Source organism: Stegodyphus dumicola, chromosome 9, assembly GCF_044657685.1.
Source record: "Stegodyphus dumicola isolate Sdum_Otavi_A_Nest chromosome 9, ASM4465768v1".
Classification (NCBI taxonomy): domain Eukaryota; kingdom Metazoa; phylum Arthropoda; class Arachnida; order Araneae; family Eresidae; genus Stegodyphus; species Stegodyphus dumicola.
In genome coordinates this window covers 179,860,520-179,887,048 of record NC_140776.1, presented here as the reverse complement: position 1 = coordinate 179,887,048, position 26,529 = coordinate 179,860,520, and the positions used below count along the sequence as shown (strand labels likewise).

The 26,529-nt window shown below is 34.2% G+C and overlaps 1 protein-coding gene across 7 annotated transcripts in view; it reads left to right on the top strand.

Moving 5' to 3' along the window:
* Positions 1-17,570, top strand: part of LOC118191981 (organic cation transporter protein-like) — a 92,674-nt gene extending 75,104 nt beyond the window's left edge. For 6 of the 7 annotated variants that reach the window (XM_035362858.2, XM_035362854.2, XM_035362859.2 and 3 more), the window contains 2 exons: positions 6,109-6,248; positions 17,297-17,570. In XM_035362858.2, the coding sequence (XP_035218749.2) occupies positions 6,109-6,248; positions 17,297-17,309 (153 nt within the window). In that variant the 3' untranslated portion in view covers positions 17,310-17,570. The remainder of the gene's footprint in view (positions 1-6,108; positions 6,249-17,296) is intronic. The other variant, XM_035362856.2, reaches the window with a different exon arrangement.
* Positions 17,571-26,529: the final 8,959 nt, after the last annotated feature.

Sequence of the window (26,529 nt, the reverse complement as noted above, 5' to 3'; positions counted from 1 at the left end):
ATGCTTTCATGGTTCAATATCCTGATTCGAGGGTTCATATCACGTGCATTTTTTGAAATAAACTTTTATCGTTATCATACTAATATTGTACCTGTTATGCAATATTAGCATGATAACAATAAAAGTGGTATGGTAAATACGTGTAAGTTTATTGCCTGTAAAATTTACACCAGAATTTTAACTAATGAGCGTTTTTACAATGGCCGGCAGTGAAATTAAATATTTGTACTACTCCGTATAATATTAGTATATATACCACTTTTTTTAATATATATTTAACGGTAAAAGTGTTAGCCATTTCTTTTTCGATTTACTGGAAAACTGGTAAACAATGTCTATTACACACCTTATTTTCTTCAAATTACGTTTGTTCGTCTTGATAGTAAAATTCGGTAGTCTTCAGCTATACAAGGCATATGAAGTTTGATTGGATTAATTTTTATGGCTTCGATCGCAAAAAAAGAAGTTCGTTTGGATGCAGATATTTGCTTGCTAGCATCTCATTTCGCCGAACAGGTTTAAGGGGGGGAGTTTCAATGATGGGGGAATTAAACGTAGATATCTAACAAGAAGTAAGCTGACACAAATTTTATGTTTTGTGTTCTATCTAATATTTACTTATTTAATTTTTTATGTATCTTAAGTGACGTAATCATTAAGTGGCGCGTATTTGAAAAACTCATCCCATTAAAATTATTAGTAGTATACTTCATTTAAGAGAGATCTAATGATTGTATTGTGATATAATAATAGGGTACTTTTCCGTTTCGCCGGCGCAAATTTCACCAAGCAGACTTTATTGGTGACAACATACGGTATACACATAAAAAAATATTTTAAAAATGTTAGTTCTAAGAATTCTTTTTTTGAAGGCATAAACATTTTAATATCGCTTAAAATTTTATAAAAAGCCAATAAATAAAGACAATAAATTTGTAAAAAGGCATTAATTTAAGAATTTACTATGCTTTCATGGTTCAATATCCTGATTCGAGGGTTCATATCACGTGACCCCAAGCGATCTCATTTCACGTAAACTACTCCACAAAAATCTAATGCTCTTAGTAATTATCTACATTAATTTCAAGTTAAATCTTAATTTGGAACACAAGTTTAAATGCAAGAAATATTTCAATTCGTACGAATAGCTTACTCAGAAATTTAAAACCGCAGTGCTTTAATTCGCTAATGCATTCTCATTATAATTCGTGAATTCTAATGACCTTGACTTTACCTTTTCTATATTTTCGGCTTCGCGTAAGCGCTGTGATTGCATCCTAATTGACTTAACTACCGAAATGGCCTTAGACATAAAACTGAACTATCTGATAAAAATTCTATGTAATTATATGCCAGTATTGAAAGAAACAATCAGAAAAAGCTGCAATATGTTTTGAAAATGAGGCGTAAAAGGTTACCAGCGAGAATATTCTGTTTGGCATCGGTTGTACCATTATTGGCGACTTTTTCGCTTGCGCCGGCAAAACGGAAAAGTACCAATAATAGCTATATATGTATATTTAAAACGAGAGTTTAGAAATTTCAAAATTCAGATTATTATTATTAAAGTTGCTCAGTATGCTGCGAAATTTATTAAATAAATAATCAAGAGATAATAATTAAACAAAATGCCGTTACAATCTATTCTAACAGGCAGATTGAGGAAAAAAACGGAAGCAAAAATGAAACAATTTAACGACATATTAAATGTGCAATAATAATAATATTATAGATGTTGAGTTGCTTTGGTAGTTTAACTAGTTCCAGACTCCTAAAAGACATAAAGCGAATTTTCGCTGTGTCTAAAGCAACTACAAGAGACTTTAAACAAAACTTTGAACATAAACGCATTTCTTGTGCTAACAGAATCAACCGCCACTTGGGGCGATGTAACTAAAGTAGCAGTCAAATTCAAAAAGTAAACTTATAGTCAAAGACTACGTAAATAAATTTAAATGTAAGCAGACTCAAAAACTCTAATCGGCTTATTCAATTAAAATGTCAGCGGCAATAACGCAAAGCCGAAAATCTGCAAAATTATCAGAGCTGACAGAGATACAGAAACATTATTTTTAAATGAAAATGTTTCTTACAGACGATTCAGTTTCCAATGATTAAAAGCTATGAAAAGTAAAAAGAAAACCAGCCTTCCGAATTAACGAAAAAAGAACAAAGATTGTAACCAATTTGTAGGAATTAAAATAGACAAAACTGAAAACATTAGAATAAAAATTTCAAAAATAGCCTAGCTTCATAAGAAGAACGAGGGAATATGATTGGGGATTAAATCCTCATATTTTGGAACTACTGTTCAATACGGTGAAAGAAAAAAATTTTTAATTATGGAGCTGTTACCTTGGCTATACCTGTGACAGAAAGGAAGAAGCAACAGTTCCGTGCCACTCAACGACCCTTTCTCCTCAACATAGCAAGATCCTTTCCCACCACTTCTAACACTGCTTTGTGCGTACTCTTCGGAATACATCCTTTATATCTTCTATCGGGGCTAACCAAAATATTAGAGCTTAAGAATAAGCTTCCTTACATAAATGCAGACAGCTCACAATTCAGATTTCCTTTCCTCGCTGCATGCAATAGCGAACTTAAACATGCTTCCGCACCAGTTCAAGAAATATTTTCACCACCTCCAAAAAAATCGTCGAATTAAAATTTCGCTTGGCTGGGTGAAAGCATGAAGGAAATAAAAACGAAGTGAAAAACGTGAATAGAGGAAACGAAGACGTCGACTCCCTCGCTTAAAATGCAGCTACTACTCTTGATTCTGAAGATTTTGATCATTATTCAGGTGATGCACCCTTCCCAGTTTATTACTACGAGAGAAATACCTATTCTTCAACTCGGGAAGCGTTCGCTGTTGTGGGCACCCGCGTTTTATAGCTTTCCAAGTATATCAACGTATGAGAGATTTTCGAACTTTTATGAATTTTCAAAGTAAACCAAGTGACCAGCTACAGACTAAGTACCAGAAATTATAAGCAACTCTGTACTATATCCTGGGTAACAACAAGATGTAGCTTTCGTTGCGGGTACAACACATGTAATTAGCCAACAAAGAGGTAAAGCGTAACCTAACTAACCACTGCCAGCCACCAGGCTTGGAGACTGCGAGCAAATTACAAAATAGCAGAATTGCGTGTGAATAATAAACAGTAATGAGAATTAGCTTAAGTGCGAGCTACTAGAGTACAAAAAGACCCAGGCCAGATGAAAACAAGATAACACGTAAAAGGCAGTGAAATATGTATTAAACATACAAGAATATCAGGAAAACAGATGCAAATGGAGCCTAATTTTGGGCATTAAGGCCCTTACACCTTATCAAGAATCTCATATAAGACATGCATCTTATCTAATATGTTTGCACAGTTTTTGATTTAATTAATTTTACTTTTGTAAATTCGAATGATTTGGGTAAGATTGCGCCAAAGGCTCGATGAAATTCAATCAGAACTTGCATAAGTTCGAATAGCTAAATAACATGGGTGTTTCTTCCAGGGTTTTGAGGGGGCTATCAATTTGGGTTTTCTGTGTAGCTGCTTCAGCAGAGTCATTTCGTGTGGTACAGTTTTTGGCTTAAGTGCCTGTGTTAATGCCCGACTTAATTTGGGAAGAAATTTTACTTTCTCTAACTGAAGGAAATTTCGAGAAAGTCCTGTGAGACGCAACATGTCCAACAAAACAGTTCTCACACTTGGGTTCTCCAGGCAACCTTGGTAATACCAATTACTAGTTCTGTAGATCTCAGCGACCACATGGCGATTCTCGGTCGAATGATGCCATTTCTGGCTGCTCTGACACTCAGGAACCTGGTTTTTTATGACATATTTTTCAACCTTAATTTGGAAAAACATGAGCTTTATCATGTCATAAATCCTTTAAAAGTTTGCAGTAGGTAATATCTGCGCCTGACAAAGGGGCATTGGGGCTTTTGTCTTGTATTTCGTGAGCTGCACGATTTTTTGACCAGTAAAAACTTTTTCAGTAACAGCTTCTAAAATAAAACTAATATTGAGGTCAATCATCTCAGAAGAAAGCCTCTCCTCATCTAAGAGTAAGACTTTCAAAAGCTCACCACTCAGTCGGCCAAAAACTACAACTAAGGCAGTTCGTCGCTTAAAAAAAGAAATTGATAAAACGTAATTCCCTCTTTCGATTTCGCCACAATAGGCGGAATGTTGATGGTCTTAGTCTTATCATCAGTATTATGAGTTATATTAACACAATTAACGTTAGCAGCATTTACCGATCTGGGGGGAGGATGAGAATTATCAGGAGTCTGACCAGTGGTAGCTACACTAGTATTAACACAATCAGAGTTCAATATAGTTTCCTCAGACAACTGTGTTTACAACGAAGAAGAATCTTTAGAACACTTCCTCTTCTCATGCCTATTAATACAAGCACATCACAGCGTTAGATCAACTAAAATGAACTCGAATTTTGAAGAAACATCATAACTAATCCAAAATCTCATCACAAAATCGGCAATATTGTAAAACACCTTTTGGAAGAAGAGTAAGATATTTGTGAATAGAAACTGTTACGAAAAAGTCTAACATTTTTCTAGACTGATATTTTATTTTTAGCTAAGGATAAATGCAAACATTTCGCTCTTCAGTTTGTGTACAACTCTTGAAAATAATCAGCATCTTTAAAATGTAATATCTCGATCCATTTCTGTCCTACGGAAAACAAACTTTTGTATTTTTTCTTATATTCTGAACTAGCTGCTACGCGGCCAGCCTTCGTCTGCTTTTAAATGTACCAGAAAAATTCCTGAAGGGAACATCAAACGTTAAATTTAATAACTGCGCAGAATTTTACTCTGCTGAACAACTTAAAAAAAATGTAATTCATATAACAAAATTGCAATGAAATAAGCAATATCCCTTAATACAAATATTAATTATCCTAATAAATAGCCTTCTGTCGACAAACGTCCAGTATCCAAGAGAAACATATTGCACAGAATTATCTCCCTCATTTTTCCAAAAACTGCACAGAATTATCGCCCTTATTTTTTCAAGTGGCAACAGTGCTGATTTTCAATAGTCAGCAGTCCAGTATACAACTGAATGAAAACCTGTTGCCAAAACCACATTTCTAAAAGAATGATTCGAAATGATGCAATAAAATCGGAAAGATAAAATTAAAAAAAAAATCTGATTCGAATTTTTAAAAAAATCGCTTCGAGGTGCACTGGCTTTTGTCTAGATGTACCTATATACCAAATTTCGTAGTCCTGCGTCTATTAGCTTACGCGCAGCACGAACAAAAGACACTCTTTCTTTTATTATATGTCTTTTATTATATTCTTTTTTATATTATATTTTCAGAAACATAAGCATAAGATCGGAGGAACGTATAGAAAGTTACTTTCTTAATTTTTTTAAAAAACTGTCCGTTTTAAACTTAAAATTGCAAAAACAAGCGTATTTGTGTTATTTGAAACACATTTGCAAAAGGAATTATAGGTCTACGGCATGCGGGTGTGAAAATAAAGACTGAATAAGGATTTATGTGGTCACGATTTTAGAGTTATTAGATTTTTTTGAAGCAGAAAACATGAAAATTTGCAGTGTTCTCGCTGGGATTCGAACTCCGGATCTACCGATTAGCCACTGGATGTTCTTTTCAATTACACCACGATCAGGAGGGAGGAAGGCATTTTACATTCTCGCCCAATTTAAAGAGCAACTGGAAAAGAGGGACTAGGCTGTCAAATCTTGATGCTGACGAATCATCATCTACCACCTTTTTAGTTCCGGTACCACTGCGGAAATCATTTAACATTTTTATTTTGGAGCAAAAGACGTGAAAAATGTGCAATTTCGTTGCCGAAATTTAAACTCCGGATCTTCCAATTGCGACCTGGACGTCATTTCCAGTGTCAAAACTAAGGTATGCAATAAGAAGGGAGAAATACCTTATACGGTATACATACCAATTATAATATAGCTAGTTTAATTTTAAATTTGTAACGTTTAGAATTTTTAAATTGAACCAGCATTGAAACTAAAAAAAGTGGGAGGAAATAAAATGTAAGGAAATGAAAATGTAATGAAAATTTTCATTCTTTTTATGCAGGGTAAAGCCACGCATCCTTCCGTACCTAATGTTATCTACGCCGTCCTCGCTGTGTCCAGTGGGCTTCTGGCACTTCTTCTGCCGGAAACTAAAGGCCAAAAAATGCCGGATTCTTTGTTGGAAGGAGAGCATTTTGGAGAGTGAGTTTATTTATGTTAGCTTATTCAGTTTTGATGATTTTCCGGATTCAGTTATCTATCTTCTTTCTAAAACAGCGAATGAAATCATAACAAGGATTACATTTTAAGAGCACTGTTCTTCGGGAATATAAAAACTGAGTTTTATCGTTATGAATATGCTAAAATCCCGACACTGAAGAAAATAAAGCTAACGGCTTTAAATAGTTGGTCTACTGAAGAAGATAGCTAACTATACTTGAACAATATTTTTAAAATCTCTGCTTATATTTAATAAATGTGAAAAATCAAGTAACAGAACATATTGTAATATGAAAAATGGTAGAACTTTCGAAAAGAGATGAAAATCCATAGTTGGAGTATTGCCCTAACTATGGATCTGTAATAGTATCCTATTACAGATTACGGCTCCAACTAGAGTTCCAATTACGGATTCGTAGTAGTGCTTGTCCGTGTAGTGCTAATGATCTCATGGCGCCTTTTCGCTAAAGAACTGCATTTTCAACATTAGTAGATCCATGAAACAGCTCTTTATTTTTTGATGGGTATATTATATGGTTAACATATTGTTACTCTTAGCAACCTGCCCCCCCCTTTTTTTTTTTTTTTTTTTTTTTTTTTTTTTTTTTTTTTTTTTTTTTTTTATTGATTGATTGATTGAAGAGATTTTGAAGAAGGGAACTGATTTTTTCGTTAACATCATATTTCCATAGCACAACTTCTGTCTTAAAAAGTATGTTGAAGTATTCGCGTTGTTTGGGGCAAAATACTTGTATCACGTGCCTATCTGTTGCAATGCAGATGTGTACTTGTTCTAATTAGCCTCCAGATGATGGTGAAATAAATAAATGGGGGAAAAAAAAAAAAAAAAAAAAAAAAAACAGAAACCATTCTACTCTTTTTTAGCCTAGGTAAGTAAAAAACATTAACCCCCCCCCCGAAAACCAATCTGTTTTTTCTGGAAAAGTCCCGAACAACTTGTAAAGCGTCCGGGGGGGGGCTCCAAAGCTCTAGGAAAACAGTCTTGCATTGTATTGTTATTGGTATATTGACAGGCAACAACTAATCCCTAGAAACGAAGATCATTTAGTTTAGTTGCGAAATAACTCATGCAAATTCAGAAGCCCGATGGCTAACGCGCCTCGTAGAATGTACTCAAGTCTGTTTAGCCTCTGAGAAATCTTTGTCAGCAGATTTTTAAATTGCGCAGCGGGAATTTTTTCCTTGCTCAGTTTTCTCAAATTAAAGCATACATATACTAATTAATATGTACTAAAAACCACCTGACTCTTAGAATTTAGTGCCCTGGAAGCGACAATGCTTCTTCGGGGAGAAAATGCAGACAGCACCATCGTGCAATTCTTATCTATACACAAAAAGAAATGTCAGTACTCTTCTGTTATAGAGACGGAATTCACAAATGTAATGTATGTATGTGTGTATGTGCATATATATATGTATGGTATATACACATACATCATACGTACGTGCATATATACACACATATACGAACACATCCATCCACAGATACATGCATTTACGAATCCGGTCCTGATAACAGAAGAGTACCGAATTGTCTTACGAGCTGCAGCTCACTCGAGAACAAACTGACCGAATCTTGGGCTCAAATATGCATAAGTATTGAATGATTTGGAATGGAATACTTTAAATATCGTATCATGATCCTCCCCGACATCATCTAATTATGAGTGATCAACACAGAGCAGTCGTGCGCCTCAAAGCGAGGCAAAAAGTCAATCTCCGAGAGCGTCATGATGGTGATTGCAGAAGCATCACAACAGTCCGGGTGATTCGTACATTTTTTAAACACTAAAAAAAGGGGGGAAAACACAAGAATACTATGGATGCCTATTCAGGACCAGCTTCAGCATTTTCGGCGCCTTAAACGATTAGTACAACTGACTCTTCGCATAAACTAAACATATTTAATAATTGAAAGGAAAATATACATTTGTTTAGTTGTTTCTTGTGGAAACAACTTAGCTGGCATCTTTCCAATACTGGCATTCTAAAGGGCAGCCTGCATTGTATGCGTTTGGAAGCTGGCCTTTCGTCAACGCTTCTACCCGAATCACCTCTCCGATTGAAATCTGTCCGGACAGGCTTGAAACGTTCTCCATGTTGAAGTGGTGTCGCAAACATCGTCAATGGTAAAGGTAAATAGGAGTTATCGAGAATCAGCTTGAGCGAGGAGAGCAAGTATTGAACTGGATTACTTGGATTATGATCAAGCATTGAAAGATACCGTCAACCTACAACTAGGGATGTGGTTTTTTTTTAAGGGCAACTCGTTTCACATTGACGTTACAGGCTAAAAAAACCCACAAATTTTCATAAAGCTGTGCTGTTTGATTGGATTTCTAATTCATGCTAATCTACTAGTAATTAGCGGTCTTATCGTTCGGCCGCTGGTAGACCGGTGAGAACAGAGATCATAGTTAAATTTTGCCAAATTTTAGTTAATTTACAATTTAACATGGTGCTCAAGCAGGGACTGCCAATAACTGCTATTTTCCCTTAAATTAACCAATTGTTAATATAATAAACCAATTGAAACTGTTGAAACAGATATCTATGATACATTAATAAATTAGTAAATTACTGATCATTAATAAATTGAATGACGGAAGATATTGATACATTAGAAAGGAAACGAGGCCACATAAAGACTTCCATTATAAAAATAACTGGCAGAATCAAAAATGAATGTGAATGCAGAGGAAATAGAAATTTCCTTAACTCTTGTTTGAAAAATCAAATGAATCAAAACAAACAAATGCAGATATAGGAAAATTCATAAGTATAAAGAATCTATACTACGGTTTAAACGATTTGGACGAATATATTGGAAAAATAACTTCATTTAACTAAAAAGCTAACAGAAAGTTGAAATAAATTAATACAGAACAATAATTACCATTTCGAAGTTTTATGGCAAGAATTGTGGGTACTATTCGGTTTCGAGGGCCGTAAAAAATCGCCAAACTATTGTTGATGCCAATGCTGCAATAAAATAATTCGCTGCAACCATAATAATTGCCGCAAGAAAGGAAGTATAATAGTAAATAACTACCTAAGATTGATGTTTAAAATTTAGATGAAAGGTTAATTTCATATAATACTTTTTTATTATTATAATTTATATGAAAAAGGCTAAACATGACTGAATGGAAGCATAAGAGTCAATAACTATTTCAGATCATTATTATAATTTATATAAAAAATGCTAAACATAACCGAATGGATGCCTGCATCGCTATTTCGCTACCGACTTATCACTAAAGCATAATTTCATCTCGTTGGTTAAGTTCAAACGGAATTTTCTATGATGAATGATGCCTTTTCTTTGAAAATATTCTCGGTACAGTGCAGAATCGCTCACTTATTTGTTCGCCGCTTTTTACAAGGGTAAAAACAATTGGATTTTTGTCAATTTTCTTTTAAGTGAAAATAGGTCGATGTGTACATAGATAAAGTCAAGGGTGTGCGCAATGCCATTTTTGTGCAATTCTAGGATTTTTTTTTAAGTGAAAATAGGTCGATGTGCACATGGATACCAAGTATGTGCAATTCTTAAAAACGCGTCAAACAGTGGGTGATTCTGCACTTTACCCAAAATTCTACTGCCGAGTTTTCGTCATGGGCGATTCCCAAATTGTTAAATCCATAGGATATCAAAAAAGGATTTAAAATCAAAAAAGGATTTAAAAATTAAACTAGTATTTCAATGGCGTCTTAAGAAATATAGAACTATTTAAACTTACGCAGTCTGAAATCAGCGCGTACGCTAGATTTGGCGCGCTGTTAAATAGGCGCGTTTGCTGGATTTGGCGCTTTTGCGCGTACATTTTCGCACAATTTTTTACGGCCCTCGAAACCGAGTAGTACCGAATTGTGAATGGCTGATATTTTTGAACACTTTTTCATCAGCCATACACCAAAACAAAGTGCTTGTATGCTTGACAATATAAATTCCATCAAAGTAAGTATTCCATCAAAGATTGGACAGATGACGATTTCTTAAGAATTCAGTTTCTGAGCTAGCTATTGTTTCGCTATGAAACACGATTGCGTATCAGACGGTTTAGAGGTTAAGTTATTTAATTACGGCAAAGACTCGAGGGCTATCTGCCTAAGAGGAGGGATGCCTTCGTGGAGGATTTCTAAGGGAAACTTGCTCGTATACACGTTACACGTGGAGAAAACCACGAAAACGCCCATGCAGCCAGCCCGTTCGCGGGATTCGAACCTCGGTCCGCTGAAAGCTACTTTCCCGCTCGGCCCCTGGTGGGCCAGACGGTTTAGAAACTAGCCAAAGAAAATTACGAAACTTCAGTAAAACTTCTCGCAGAAAGATTTGGAAATAAAGATATGTTGATAAACGCACATATAGCTAAAATTTAACCAAACTGCTATCAGTCCTCAACACTTCGTTCAGAAAAAGGTTTCGAGAAATTCTAGCTAGTGGAAATTTTACGCAGTTAGTCTCCTTAAAATCAGATCCTGTTATCTTAATTCCTTTCACTGGTTGATCTACGCGAAAACAAAATCTAGGGGAAATAATTGTTTTTACCATCTGTGCAAATATTGCAACCAGTAGGCTTCCATCAGCAGGGGGGAGAAAGAAAAAATTACCTTTAACTATCAATCTTATGACCAGTGACTCATGTTATACGCAAACATCATGCGCAATGTGCCAGAATAGTGCTGCATGTTTTCCCACAAACTCTATCACGGGGCAGAAGTTTTATGCAAAGATTCTGATAGGTCACATTTGTTCTGCTGTCTGAAAAATAACATTGAGCGCCGGACAAAAAGACTGCAATGCATAAGTGAATTTGAGTAGGTGAGGGTTATTTTGAATTTACTATATTACTCACTGCGTAAGGCAATTTGAAAGGGTTAATTTGTAGAGCGAAGATAAGGAAGGTTGATATGCCCACTCATTTCTGGACCTCTATGCCCTAAGTCCTGAATCCTCGATATTTTCTGATCGCGCTGCATTTAGTAAGCTTGCAAACTTATGACATAGAATTAAATAGTTTCAAAAAAGTTTTAACGCAAACAATGTTTTTTCGTTTCTTAATGCCGTTCTGTTTCCCATTCAACATATTTTAAATTGCTAATTGAGATGATTCCTTAATTTCATGGAAATGACATCATGTCTTAAGTGATGATGATATTTGATTAAATCGTAATTCAATGAAATGAAGTTTCAGCGATTGCTTTTAACTTGTTAAGTGTACAAAAGAGGGCGCCACGCGTCGGTTGTCGGAGTGCATCCAGCGAGATTTTCAGAGCAGAAAGTTCTGAGTTTTTCCTTTAGGAGCATGTTTTATACATAAAATTCGATATTAAAATTTAAAAAGATAATATTAACATATTTAGTTTTTCAAAATTAAATTTTTGTGTGTTGTTTTATGATTTAATGGAATAAACGAGCCCATAAGTGTTAAAAAGAATATTACGTATAATTAGTTCAATATCAAACATTTTTTTACTCGTACTAGTTCACTGATACTCACGTACTAGTTCAGTTCACTGATTTGAACCGTCAACCAGAAATTCACCTTTTTCGTCGACTGATGGCGGCCACCTGGCTTTTACTTTCTTTTTTTTTTTTTTTTTTTTTTTTGTTTTACTGATGTTCTTCACGGGATACAGAGTAAAAGGAGGCGCTGCTTTCTGAAAATCAAATTCACTATATGTTCTTAGTAGTGAATTTTAGTTTGATAATGTAATTCATCGTTTCTTAATTTGTCGTTTTCGAAGTTTGCCATTGTTGTCTTTCTAAATTTCCAGTTAAGATAAAAACAAAATTCAAATTAACTGCGAATACCATATAACAACAGAAAATCTCACAGTGTGGAAATTAAGCATCATAGCAATCCCCGCCCTAAGACCGCTATTTTAAGAAATTTACTACCGTTACATTGTATACGGAATTTTCACTCAACTCTTAACAACAAAAGAGGAACTTAAAGCTCTATGATTATGGGATTTTTCTCGCTTTTCTTTCTATGCACATATGGCGCCAATGGGCTCGTTACTAGTGGGAACGGAATACAGGAATTGCATAAATGAGTTTTAAAAATTATAATTCAGTTTTCGTGATAAAGTACACGAAAACTGTGTGTGAAAATTCGTCTGTGTGATAAAGGGTTTCCATCGCCAACTCAGATAAAAATAAAGTACTATAATCGACTTAATTGTATGTGTCGAAAGTAGACTTACCAGCATACGTCTAAATATAGAGCAGCTGTGCAAACTGATCTACCTCATTAATGAGACTGCCAACATTTATTTTAACTTTTGTTGTTTTTAAGACTAATCTCGCTTGTCTGATATCAGAACAAGACCACTAAATCCATTGTGGCAAGCGTTGCAAGATTACACCTATCGCTGACAAGAGCCTTGAGTGACAGTACGATTTTTCCAATTTTGAGGAAAGGCATCTGGAGGGGGGGGGGTTCCGAGGCTCTCCCACTCCTCTTTTCCTACCACTAATCCACACGAGAGGACCTTCGGCCCGCCATATATTTAGAATGCCCCCATACCGCAATGAAGCTATATACATTTGCAAGCATCCATGCCATCTCCGGAATTCAAGCCGGGCCATTCGGTAGTTAGAGCCACTAACCGCTATCCCGTTTAAATGACTAACTTTTAGTTAATAAGGTAACGATTAACCAAACTCAAACAGCCTTGAATTAAGAATAAACGATTTTAATTACTTAATATCAACATATAAATAGGAAGATAGCCTCCGTTACATGATCAGATTTATCACGCTAAGCTGCAACTCTGGCTGGATGAAATTAATCCCTCAGGCACATTTAATTAATTAAAATCCCGGACGTGGCAGTCTCACTTGGGATAAATCTCTGATAAGAGTAAAAATGAATTTTAATTAAATTTAAGAACATAAAGTTGCTTTCGAAGGGGATAAAATAAGGTGGTCTGCAAAACATTCAAAATTCAAGAAGTGTTCCCCACTTGAAAAAAGTTTCAGAAACCAGTGCTTAAATTGCGCCGGAGCGCACCGGAGCCCTAAATAAGATGAGCTCCGGTACTTCTTTTTATAAAACTGAACCACAATTTAAAGGGAAAAAAAATTAGAATTCCTGACGTTTTAGTTTAACAATAAGCAGACTTTGCAATACTCTATTTCCCTAGAAACACGAACTCATAAGAACATGAGATATTCAAGTAAAGTCCCTTCACGCACATGCGGAAACCTTTCCCTTTAAGAAAGGGAATAAATTTGGGGGAGTTTGTTTAGGAACGCGTAAATTTCTCGTCATGCCATCGTATCTAGTGTATTGTTATCGATGCTTACAGTTAGTTATCCTCGCAGGAAGGAAAATTTGTGTTCTTAAATGTGCGTTAAGTGACAGCGAGTGCAATAAGAGTGAAATATTGAGATAAACTAACTCCTCAAGCAAGTTCTATACATCGTCTTTTTCCCACACTATCCACTAATGGGGGGAAAGCGTAACCAGCAACTTTACATTCATCCTTAGAAATCAGATTCTCTAGGACGCATTTTACCCCTGACATACATGTGCTTGATGGCTATAATTATATCACCACAGAGCCGCGGTCAAAGAAAACGTTCTGTCTCACCAAGATTACCCTCATTTTTTGTTTCCACCCACTCATACCCCTATTCTGTCTCGCCCTGGAATTTTCATTAAATATATTTAATTTTTGTGATGATAAATGAACTCCCCCCCCCCCTACGATCAGAGCTTAAATTGGGCCGGATCTCGGCACCGGTGCTTCTTAGTTTTTGTAATGAATCATAATTCTAGCCGGAACGCACCGGAGCCCTGAATAAGAAGTCACTTCTTTTATGTAATTGAACAATTTCAGTGGAAATTTTATCTCAAAAATTTTATTTTAACAATAAAAAATTAAATTGAAATTTAATAAGCGATTATTAATATATCTCTTTACATTTTATTTAATTTTAATTATTTCAATCTTTAATTATTTCAATAAATAAAAATTAATTATCTAATAATTATCAATTAAATTTTAACTAACTAATTATATAATAATTATTGATTAAATAATAATTTATGAACATTAATTAAATAGCTATTAATTAATTTGACAATAATTAACTATTTAATTTTAAAATGATTAATGAGTTTAATAGTCATTTTATTTATTCAATCTTGTTCTTCTTTGCTGACGGTCGTCCATAGGGCTCCGGCACTTCTAACCTTAGAAATTAAGCCCTGTCAGAAACGCTGGTATAATCAATGGAATGAACGTAGCTTGTAAGTGTTAAAAAGATGTTTATTAGTTCAAGATCAGTGACTTTCAGTTTCAAGCCCAAAATATTCTTGTAAGATTATTTTATTGACAGGAAGGAAATCGTATTCCAAAGCTGTATCAGCCTTTCAGGTAAACGTAAATAGGCTGACTTGATTTTAATCTTATTTTTTATGACTTTACATAAAATTTGTTTTGTGGCTTCACAACTCTTTTACATAAACTTTAATTACATAACTTTTTATCCCAGAAGAGCTATTAATTTCTACACGGCATTTTGCGTCTTTTCACTATAAACGGCGTTTCACTTTTTAAATTGTGGTCACCAAATATTACCGCCCTCTATTACATTTAAAGATATTAAATAATGAAGAATCTGAATGAATGAAGGTATGTTTTCCGCACTATAAAAAGCAACGGTACCTAGAAACATCCGCTTTTGAATAACGTAGTCCTCCACTAGAATATGGACTCCTGGAAGCCCAAATTTGGAATTTCAGATTTGTTTTATTGTCTATTTCATAACTTTAATAAATTTTATTAAAAACTCAACGGTTTCAAAGCGAGTCGTCGCAACACTGTACGGAAAAACTTATTTTTATTCCCAGAGCGCGAGACTGTTTATTGGAAGTTCTAAAGATATGATGTTTTAAAATATCATTTTAGCCTAAAGTGGCGTTACCCCAAATTCTCACGAAACATGTATGCATATGTAAACGAAAAAAAAAAAAAAGGCTCGTTTATGGGTAATATAAAATCTGAAAGCTTTCAGATTTTCTTTCCTTTTTTTATACTTTTTGTTTCAGCTTTTTTTCCTTTACTTAATCTGTTTCTAAGCTATTTATGTTAAATTTTCACATTTTTACTGTGTGAGTTGCAAGCTCTAAGTTAACCAAGTTAAATGTATGAGTAGCAAGCGCTAAGTTAACTTGGTTAACACTGAGTTAACTAAGCTTTAACAAGTTAGATTGGTTTGGTAGATTATGACAAAGCACTCTAGGGATATCTGCCTAAGGGGGGATGCCTTCGTTTAGGGCTTTCCAAGGGAAACTGGCTTGTATACACGTTATGAAACATGGGAAAACCACGAAAACGTCCGTACACACAGCCCTTTCGCCTGGAAACGAGCCTAGGTCGGAAATACCAGTGTCAGCGATTTTACCGCTCGGCTGCTGGTGGGCTCCGATGAATAAGAAATCTATGAATAATTTTCGCTTTGGAATTTCCCCACACAACATATCCACACGAATCGAAAGCAGGGGTGTGATTACCTACGCATAAGATTAATACTCTTTGCTTATCTTTCAAAAACTGGGGAAGGGATAATTGTATCATAACCTTTTTTTTTATTGTTGTTATTACTAATCTCGCTGGTCTGAATCAGATGGCGCCGACAAAATTCATCGTGGCAAGGAGTCACGATTGATTGCGCCTGTCGTTGGCAAGAAAGAGCCTTGAGCACCAGACGTGTGACAGTACGACGGTGTTTAGTTCCACTACCAATTAAGGAGAGATATGATCTTTTACTTCTAATTCAATAGAAAATTCAATAGAATATTCAAGATGTTTAAACAGCAATCCATGTAAAATTTTCTCCAAAACAATGAAATATAGTAAATAAACTTACAGATGGAGAAAAGCTTTCACGATTGGATATAAATTTCAAATGATGCATAATCAAGATAGAACGAAAACCTATGTAATATGTTCTTAAATTCCTACATTCAGAATTTTGTTGGTTCCCTGGGGCCGTCTATATTTGGTTATCGCCACGCAACCGGTCTAGTGGTTAGCGTAGCTGACTGCCGTGCCGAAAGGCCCAGGTTTGAATCCTGGAGAAGGCCAATCCAATCCAGGCCTTCGTCTATTCAGCCTGGAGAAGGCCTGGATTGGCCTTCTCCAGGATTCCATGCTGGATTCAAAACTGGAGAACTGGCATGGAATCCTGGAGAAGGCATGGAAAAGTCCTCTCGAGAGGTTGGTAGTAGGGGAAGAGGGGTGAGAGACCGTTGGACCCTTCCACCCCAGAGACACTCCATCAAAATTGGGGGCAGAACTGAGCTGAATCTCAATGTCACCTGAAAGGTGCTGTAGCCAACGACAGGCGTCAACGTGCGCTCCTAGCCACGAGGAATATCGTAGGCTTGGGTTATAGGTCAGACAAGTGAGCATTAGCAACAACAACAAGAATATTTGATAATAAGCCCTACATGATTTTTCGTGTATTCAGCTCATTCTTTAATTACTATGCTAACCGATCGATGGTACTTGCAAATGTCGAAGTCTAGATGTTCCGTTCATGGGCTAGATATAGAAAAGGGTTGCATCTGGCCCGAAGCACGATGCTTAAGTCGTTATTACTTAAGTTACTCGTTTCAACTAAGCTCTCTCCTTCATTATTTACAGTACGTTCTCGTTGTTTTCAGTACAGATTTAATTTACATAACTAACTGAAAGAATTCTCCAGCCTAAGCTGTTTGAAAATACAGGTAAATGTTCTAGAGTATTTTTATATTAATTTTTATTTAAGAGTTGTTCTTCTTTTACTACATTCGTGTTAACCATGATTTTGAATTATCTCTGGATGTCCTTCCCACTATTACCCCGGCCAATTAGGAATCTGACTGTATGTCTATAAAGTTATTAATATTTGTTTACTTTATTATGTGTATGTACTTCATTTATCATCTTGAAACTGAACTTATTATGTTGCATTGTTTTTTTATTATGTTGCATTTTATTTTTAGACATGAACCTTGAAAGACAGTGGCAAATGTTCGAATAACAAAAGAACTTTCTTCATCTCGGAGTTCGAATTCCACAGCTGGATATCACAGCATTGGATTTTAGCAAGACAGGAAATAGACGCCATCTTAGACTGTATACCTGTATAGTAGATAATGATCTGAAATAACAATGTTTTACACGGCCCACACATTTCTCATATTTCAATAAAAATACGTTTTTGAGAGAAATTTTTTGTACTATTTTTAAATAAAAGAGTAATAACCTTGGCAATAATTGCTAACGTTCTTCATTCTTGGTCTGGGTCGGTGGATTTATTTTAATTAACGTATTATTTCTTGTGTTGAATCTTCTATTGTTTTATCGGTAATTTTCTGTAATGGGGCTCCACTTGGCGCCAAACATTAATGTTGGCGAGAAATCTAACTCCGTAATGAAAGCTCTTAAAAGCGTCATAAAAAGAATGACCGTTTCATTAAATTCATAATAAATGCAAAAAATAAAAACAAGTAGATTTTACCAGAAGCATTTCATGTTACACTGAAGGTCTAAAAACTGTTGATTTCTTTCAAAACTGCGGAAAATATTTTTAGTCGCCGCTGCCTAAATTCATCTAGATGGTGTCAGCCAGTGTCGGGCTGATGTTTATTTCTTCAATTTTTCACATGGCACCCCGTATCAGATTTATTTGTAATTAACTTACAGATGCTTCTGCATAGCAGCTTCCAATTTAACACTTTAAGCAAATGAAAATCTAGGAGAGAAAATTGCTGCACTGATGTTCGTTCTTCATCTTTATTCGTAACTATGTAACTGCACGGCATTCATGATGCGATGTAAAGAGGCTGCTGCATTTTGCGACTGGTGCTAGGTATTAATAAACGTGAGCTGTTTTCTTTCGTAGTATTTCTTTCTTAGTATTTTCGCCATTGCAGAATGGTAATTGCGATCATCGTTCGAGGTAGCTATATGTAAATAAGTCTTTTCGAAATAGCAATCTTGCTAATAAAATTATGCTTTCTTGTCATAGAGAGTTTATTTTTTTGTCACTTTACATGTATTTGACTTGATAGATGTCGCTAGTGTTTGATCTTCTCCGAAAACTGAAACGCCATTAATAGAAAAGTATCATTTCGTCTACACCACTAGGAAACGTAACTGGAAAGAGATTTGGTACAACTCTGATAAACGTCCTAATTTCACCAAATGTGGCGATATGTGTTCTGCGCTGGTTTTTGGCTCGATTGCGTGTTGTACGGCAACCCTGTTGACGTTGAAAAATCTTTCGCTGGAGTTCGTTGGTTCGCGTCATGCTCTGTGTCTGAGAAGCTAGGGGGAAAGAGAAAATTTTGGAAGTTGTTGAATTGAAGTTCGGCAAAAAGAAATATCGTCGTGGCCATCCTGTTGAGGGCAGTGGGTATTTGGAGGTGTGGGGAGATTATTTTTAGTGGCTGTGCATGATAGAAGTAAGGATTTGTATTTATTTGTAAACCATAGAATGAATTTTCTGGATAGTGTGTCTGGCTGTCATATAAATACTATAGTGATTACGTGGCGGCATGTAATTGGTATTTCTCATGTTCGAAAAGCATTAATTCATGGTAAGTGCATTTTATTTTATTCTTGTTCTTATTTTGTAGAATGTTATGTTCATTGCTTTTTTAATATGAATTTCTGTCGTTATTGTTTTTTTGAATTGTTTGAAATTTATTTTAGTTATTTTGTTGATTAGTGCAAACCGTCTAAATTGCGCAATTCGTAGATGTTTTTTAAAGTTGAAACAGAATGCTGTATACATGGTATTCTTTGAAATTTATTGTTATGTTAGTTTATTAAAGTGAGGTGTGCATAGTTCGTAGATTCATTTGTTGCCTAAATTGTGCAATTCTTAGATTTTTTTAAGTTTAAACAGGATGCAGTGTACATGGTATTCTTTGAAATTTATTGTTATGTTAATTTATTAAAGCGAGGTGTGCGTAGTTCGTAGATTCGTTCTTTGCCTAGATTGTGCCATTCGTAGATCTTTTTTTAAGTTAAAACATATCGCTGTGTACATGGACTCTTGTCAAATAATTTTAGTTAGAAACTTTACGGTTTTGCTATCTAAATTTTCTGTTTTTGCTTCGGATTTTTAGCTTAAATTGTGTGTTCGAAACGTGGTTTTTACATTCGCGAAAACCGTGTTTTTGGAGACATTTTAGGCTTAAAGTTCGAAATGTAGACAAAAAATTTAGATAGCAATATGGCAGCGTGGAGTTTCTCGCCAAAAATGTTTGGCGATTTGAGGGCACATATCAGAGTAGTTCCAGAGATTTAAATAAGAGATAACATCTCAAATTAAGCGAAAAAGCTCGGGCAAGATACAGTACATAACAATCCCGTTTTCTTCCTAGGAATGTATTGCCATAGAGATGGGTGAATTTCACACATACTTATACCTGAAGAAATATGCTTTCTCAAGAGAGAGATTCTTAGGATTTAATACTTTGGATTTGTAAATATCGCATTACTATTGTACTGGTAAGGTTGCAAGCAGCAGAAGTTTAGCTTTTCCCTTTATTTTAGAGAATTCAAGTCAGTGTAATAATTTAGTTGTTTTTATATTTCCTATTTATGAATTGTGTTGTAGTAATCAAAGTTTAAAACGAGACGAAAAGTCACCTGGTAGTGTAGTAAAATTAGTTCAGTTACTTAAAAATAAGCGAAACAGCAACCTTTTTTGGGCGTAGATTTTTTTAATAAAATTCCTTTTCTTCAAGAGCGAACAAATTCTGCAGAATGTTTTTGCTTCTAATCTAAAGAAAAGGAAACTTTGTCTGATCACCCTCGACATCAATAGGGTTTCATACGCTATAATATGCTTGTTGTTTTACCTAATTTTAAGTTTTACACTGTCGTGTTTCTCTGTTTATTTTGTTACTCGGTTAAAACAGAAGGCTAATCGATTACAAACGAGTGGTCTGGTCAAACAAGTCCCAATCAAAGCTCTGGTGCCGGAGGTTGCAAAAGTAGAAGCAATCCAACGAAGCAATATACTTAATACGTTCAAATGGGTAATTCTTCAAGTTTGCAAAGGTTCAACACTGTGTAGGACAGTGTTTCCTAACCTTTTTTGTGCTATGCCCCACCTAATCCTCTCTAAAATTATTAAGCTCCACCTAGTATATACAAAATGTTTAATATTTAAAAATTGAAATGTTCGCAAAAGAAACTTGAATGATAGCTTTTGGGAAGAAATGACTACGAAATTTTGTGAGCAAATACAGTAAGTAAACTTTCAAAACATGGAAAACTGAAATTCAAGAACAAACTCATTTTAGTGAAATATTTTAAGTATTAGTAATTTGTATTATTTAAATTTAGTGAGTTCCTTGCGCTTGATATTTGCTGCAAAGAGATTTTATGTCAGGTTCCAATTTAGATAACTTGAGTCTCAAATCTCCCGGTTTCATTATATCCAACAATTTTTTTTTTTTTTTTTTTTTTTTTTAGCAGCAAATCATTTATAGCACTAAATCCGCATTCAGCAATATATGAAGATGGAAACGGTAACAATAGTTCTCTTGCAAATTTTTGTTGTATTTAGATATCGGATTCTGGTTTCCTCACAAAGCTATGTCATCGCTCCTTTTATAATAAATAAAGATTTAATTGACTCATCATTTTGCATTTCTGCGAATTATTCCTTTTACTGCATATTTGAAATATCAGCCAAATCCACTAGCATTGGCTGCATCATCCAAGTTGGGAAATCAATTTTGTTTCAGCAACACAACCTTTTAAATCAGCCGATAAATTTTGGTAAAATCCTAGTATACGGTGCAGCCTTGCAGCCTTGGCGCGATTTTGAAAATTATCGCCAACACCAAAAATTACCCAAACAACGCCTAACTATACACTATATACATACTCAAACAACGTCTATGTATATACTATACACTATATACTAAGTATATACTATGAATAACTATATATATTCTTTGAATGACCCGTTTACTACTCATCGTATATGTCCCGTTTTTATTGCTCATCATAAAGTCGCCAAAAGTAGACAAATCCCGTGTGCACCGGATACTAGGATTAACCCCAAATTTTTTAGATCGACAATAACAAGTATAGCGGTATCCGTCACGTCACATTTTTAGAGCCAACGAAACTTTTCAAAATTTTTGTGGTAAATAATATATGCCTGACAAAATTCAACAAAGATAATGAAACCGAATATCTTCTCATTTGCATCGACATAAGTTTTATTTGCTGCTTGAAGTTGTTTATTTAATATAGTTAATTTTTCAAAGATATCGGCTAAATAACTCACAAATGGCTTGTTATCATCCGTTAACGGATTTTTCATTTCAGGTTTGTCACTTAAAAAATAACTAAGAGTATCAAATAGTTCCGTAAATCTTTCCAAGCTGTTCCCTTTCGACAGCCTTCTTACTTGAGTGTGAAGTATAAATCTCGTATAGTCTTTCTTCATTTTGTTCTTCATAAAATAACTTGAAAAGACATTTACATTTGGCCCTAGCTTTTATAGCATTGATACACTTTAACCAGGTTTTTATGAATAACACAATGCACAAGATCCATTTCTGGATTCTCATCTTTTGTCAATTTTAAGCAACTTTTTTTCAAATTCCGTGATTTATTTTATTTTTCAACCATCATATTAGGAGCACCATCTGCAGTACGAGATGTATTATATATTTTATTGGTATATTTTTTATATCTAAGTAATTTTTTAGCTTACTATAAATATCTTTGGAGGTAGTGGTGCTTTCTAATGATTTACAGAAGAACATTTCTTCAGCAAAATCCCCCCTTTATGAATATATCTTACATAAGTAACAAGTACGGCCTCACTATCTCTCAAAGTTGGTTCATCCATTTGCATCGAGAATTTTCTTGTTTTCAGCTTTTCAACAAGTTGTATTTCAATATCCTCACTCATTTCATCTTTCTTCTGCAAACAGTATTGTTATTTAGTGGCACAGCTTTGTCTTTGTCATCCTTTTCGGTACTTACGTATTATCGCAACCAGGTTGGCGCGATTTGTAAGTTTGAGTAAAAAAAGTATGAATAAAAAGAAAATGTACATTTATTAATTACAGATAATTTTTAATACAGTTTATATTATTTTGTTTTAAAATATAAAATAAAAATTAAACCCTTCCGGTTTCGAATTTGAATAAGTTGCAGAATTATTTTTTCGGCGGAAATCTTTTGGCTATTGCTTTTAGCACTGATTGAAAACCGTATTCGCCATAACCATGTACACGTCAACTTATTTTTACTTAAAAAAACATCCCAGAATTGCCCAAAAATGGCATTGCGCACACTCTTGACTTTATCCATCTACACATCACACATTACATATATATGTCGTTAATAAGTAACATTAATCACTGGAAGTAACTTATATAAAATTGCTTAAATTGCTATTATTTGGCATTCGCACATCGTATACGGCTTTGATAGCTTGCAGGGATGTCTCTCGTTGGCTAATCTTTGGAATATGGTAACAAAGGGTTCGTACGGTCCTTAAAAGTCCTTAGATTTTATGGAATCGATTTTTGGTCCTTAAAAGTCCTTAATTTTGGCCAAAATCAGCAGAAGGTCCTTAATTTTAATCATCTGAAATTTCCGGCTGTTTTTACGACTGCCATTTTGAGTGTGAATTAGCATTTTGAGGAATATTTTTGGCGATTCACTGCCGTATATATGGTTATCTTTTGAATGGGTTCATGAGTTATAATTTGTTTCTATTTCTAATATAAATGATGGGGTACTAGAACTTCTAAGCGAAACATAAGCATTTAGAAATTAATTTTTTCTAGTAAAGAGCTCTTAAACAACTTTTCGCTTTGGGGGATATGAATTCTTTTATTAAACGGTTCTAAATTTGGCGACTTTTCAACATTTTGGCGATTTTAAGATTAATTTCTACAGAAACTTTTTAATTCCGAGATCTGAAAATTTTTCGACAGCATCGTAACATTGATAAATTTTATTAAAATAATGGTAATATATTGAAATTATATTTAAAAAAAATAACATTAAAATAAAACATTTTTATTTTTCACTGTAATATTATAAAGTTTCATTTTGGCAACTTATTATACAATATTTTAAATTTGAAAAATAAACAAGATATAATGCTATAAAGCACAATTTACGAAACAGCTCTTAGCAAAAGCAAAATTAGCTATGTAATTAATTAAAAATGTCTTGTTTTTAATTTTTTTCATAGTAAGAGTTTTTCCCATGTAATTGTCTCAGAATATTCAAAATTCTCAGAAAGTGCATCAGTTTTCTCTACAAAATTAATTTTATACTTTTCCTGTCCTATTTTTTCCCAAAATATTTTTGGCCTTTTGCTGTTACAGCATTGGTAGGGATAATTTTCTTTAGGATTTTAGACATTGCAGCTTGGAAAGATTAGAAGGATTTGAAGGCAAGACTTATAGACCCACAATTCTAGAAGATTTGAGAAATATATGACAAAATGAAAAATGTCTCCATGGTATCAACACGTAATGGATGTATTTTACAGAAAGTTTGGAATGAATTTCTTAATTTTTGGAGAACATCTGGAAGAACAATGAAAACATAATATTTGAATGTTTTACTTCTGATGCTAAAATCTTAACATATTTATCTTCTCTTTATTTTCTCTACTTTTCACTAGACAGAAGCATGGAAAATATCAAAAATGCTTCTGATCTTATCACATGGGCAAGCATTATAGAAAGGGATTTTTTTATTAATAAAGAAATTGAAAACTTTAATTTCTTTATTAATAAAAAAATTTAGGATTTAAAAGATTCATCTAATATTTCTTAATGCATCATACATGCATTAAGAAGCAGATAGCTGGCACTAGGCATTTTCCCACCTGATGCAATCTCTGTGGATCCTAAATTCTGCTGCCTAGTGCCTTTCTAAATTCTGCTTCCAATGCCTGCTCTAAATTCTAAAAGTTTTACCATTTCTAGATTTTGTTGCTCGGTGTGTCACTAAATTCTAGAAATTCTGCCACATCAGCCCTAACCGGCCTTTACTATATATATTTCATATTGCTTCCGAATGTTCATATTACTGAAGAAATAAAATTAGCCGCTTTTTCTGTACATTCTAAATGCATTTAGTGTTTTTTAGAATATCAGAAATCCTTAATTAAATCCAAAAATTCTAAAACGAAAAGGAAACGCGTTGAAGAAAGAAACTGAATGCATAAAGGAAATTTTTCTTCAAAGATATCTGCAGTTGTTATTATGTAAATTACCCAATTGTTTATGATTTCAACCTTTACTTTAATTCCCCATTTCTATTTCCTCATATGATAGTTATTGAGCCAGACTAAATTAAAATTGAATTGTATAATCTTTAACCACAAGTCCACATTATTAGTTTAAATTTGACTGTTCTTGTTTAATTACGTCACCGTGAGCTTTAATTGATTTTGTTAGCATCAGAACATGCCTTTATGTTCTAAGCTATTTTTAAATAAGAGGCTTATTTAAACCTTTGTCTGATAGTTAATTTCAGACATAGCAAGGCCCACCACAGGCCGAGCGGTAAAGACGTTGAACACTGGTAGTTCGGTCTGAGGTTCGAATCCCGCGAACAGGCTGGCTGTATGGGCGTTTTCCTCGCTTTCCCCATGTGTAATGCGTATACGAGCCAGTTTCACTTAGAAAGTCCTCCACGAAGGTATCCCTCCCTTTAGGCAGATAGCCCTTGTGTGCTTTGCCATAATTTAATAACCCAATTCAGACATAGCGATAATATGCTTCACGCCTGTCGGGAGTGTTGGACTATTTAACTTTTAACAGATCAATTAAACCCTCATAGGTACATTGTGGAGAGGATGACAAGTTAGGAGATAAAGACGCAGAAACTAGTGAGAGCATTGATTTGCATATTGAAACAAATCTCTAATTATTAGAAAAGATGCTTAAAGAGAAGGAAATCGATATAAACTAGGCAAAATGTCTGGGAAGGTTTCAAATTAAAATGACGGATAAATATTTTGTGGACTGTTGTTGTTACAAAACATAAATGCTCAGTAGCTTTTAATGCGTAATTATCTTAATATCATTTAAGAATCTGTGTCATAAATTACATATACTTTAAACTGGGAAATTTTATTAGATTTTGATTTTAATAGGGCTTTTTTAACAAATATTGTTAAAAATAAAATTTAGTAGTGGTCTTGTAAATCCATTATGACCAAGGTTATCTAATTACCTAATTTATTTATTTATAACTGCTTACCCTTAAAAATTATGTCTACATATTAAAGCGAGTTATTGCCTTTCATTAACACTCACTGTGGTCACAAGATAAAAAAAAAAAATTGTAAAAATTCAAATAAAACATATTCTACTATGCATCTATTTAGACTTAAAATAATACAAACAACTTATCACCTCTGGTGCTTTAATGACTTATTGGTACCTTAAAGTATATTAACTGGGTTACAATCCCTGGATATGTACACGAAGCTACGACACTAACTGCATCAAACAGAGCTGACTAACATTCAAGACTTGCCAATCTTGCCTACATCAGTCCTTTTAGGTTTGTTCTAATCAGCAGGTCTCTCTCTAGACAAGCAGCTGCGGTGACAGCATTCAGTCTTTTGGTTATGAATCATGCTGATTATGATCTTACTTCTCATTTTAACCTATTCAGTTTGACATAAAATCTGCCTGCTTATTTACTAAACCTCTACACTGACCAAGTATGTGACAAAATGAGACATACAAAAATCAACATAAAACTGTTAGTAAAACGTAAATGTCACTTATCATCTTTCAAATATGACCAACAATTATAAGTGTAAAATATTTAATGCAACTTGATAAATTGCATAAAGTTTATTTTATTTTCAAACTTATTAACAATTATGTTAATTCATGTTTAGTAATAATGTGTACTACTTAGGGATCTATTTTATTTTTAGGATGGTATTACAAAAGGGAAATTCAGGCATAGATAATATCTTCAATTGAATTTATTCAGTTCCCATTTGCTCATAGGTCCTTAATTTTTTCATTAATGGTCCTTAAAAGTACTTTAATTTTCATGTATTGAATTTATTCAGTTCCCATTTGCTCATAAGTCCTTAATTTTTTTCATTAATGGTCCTTTACTTAATTTCCATGTGCAGAAATGTGTACGAACACTGCAACAGGTAGTTTGGCGATAAAGGTTACTAGCTAGGACTTTA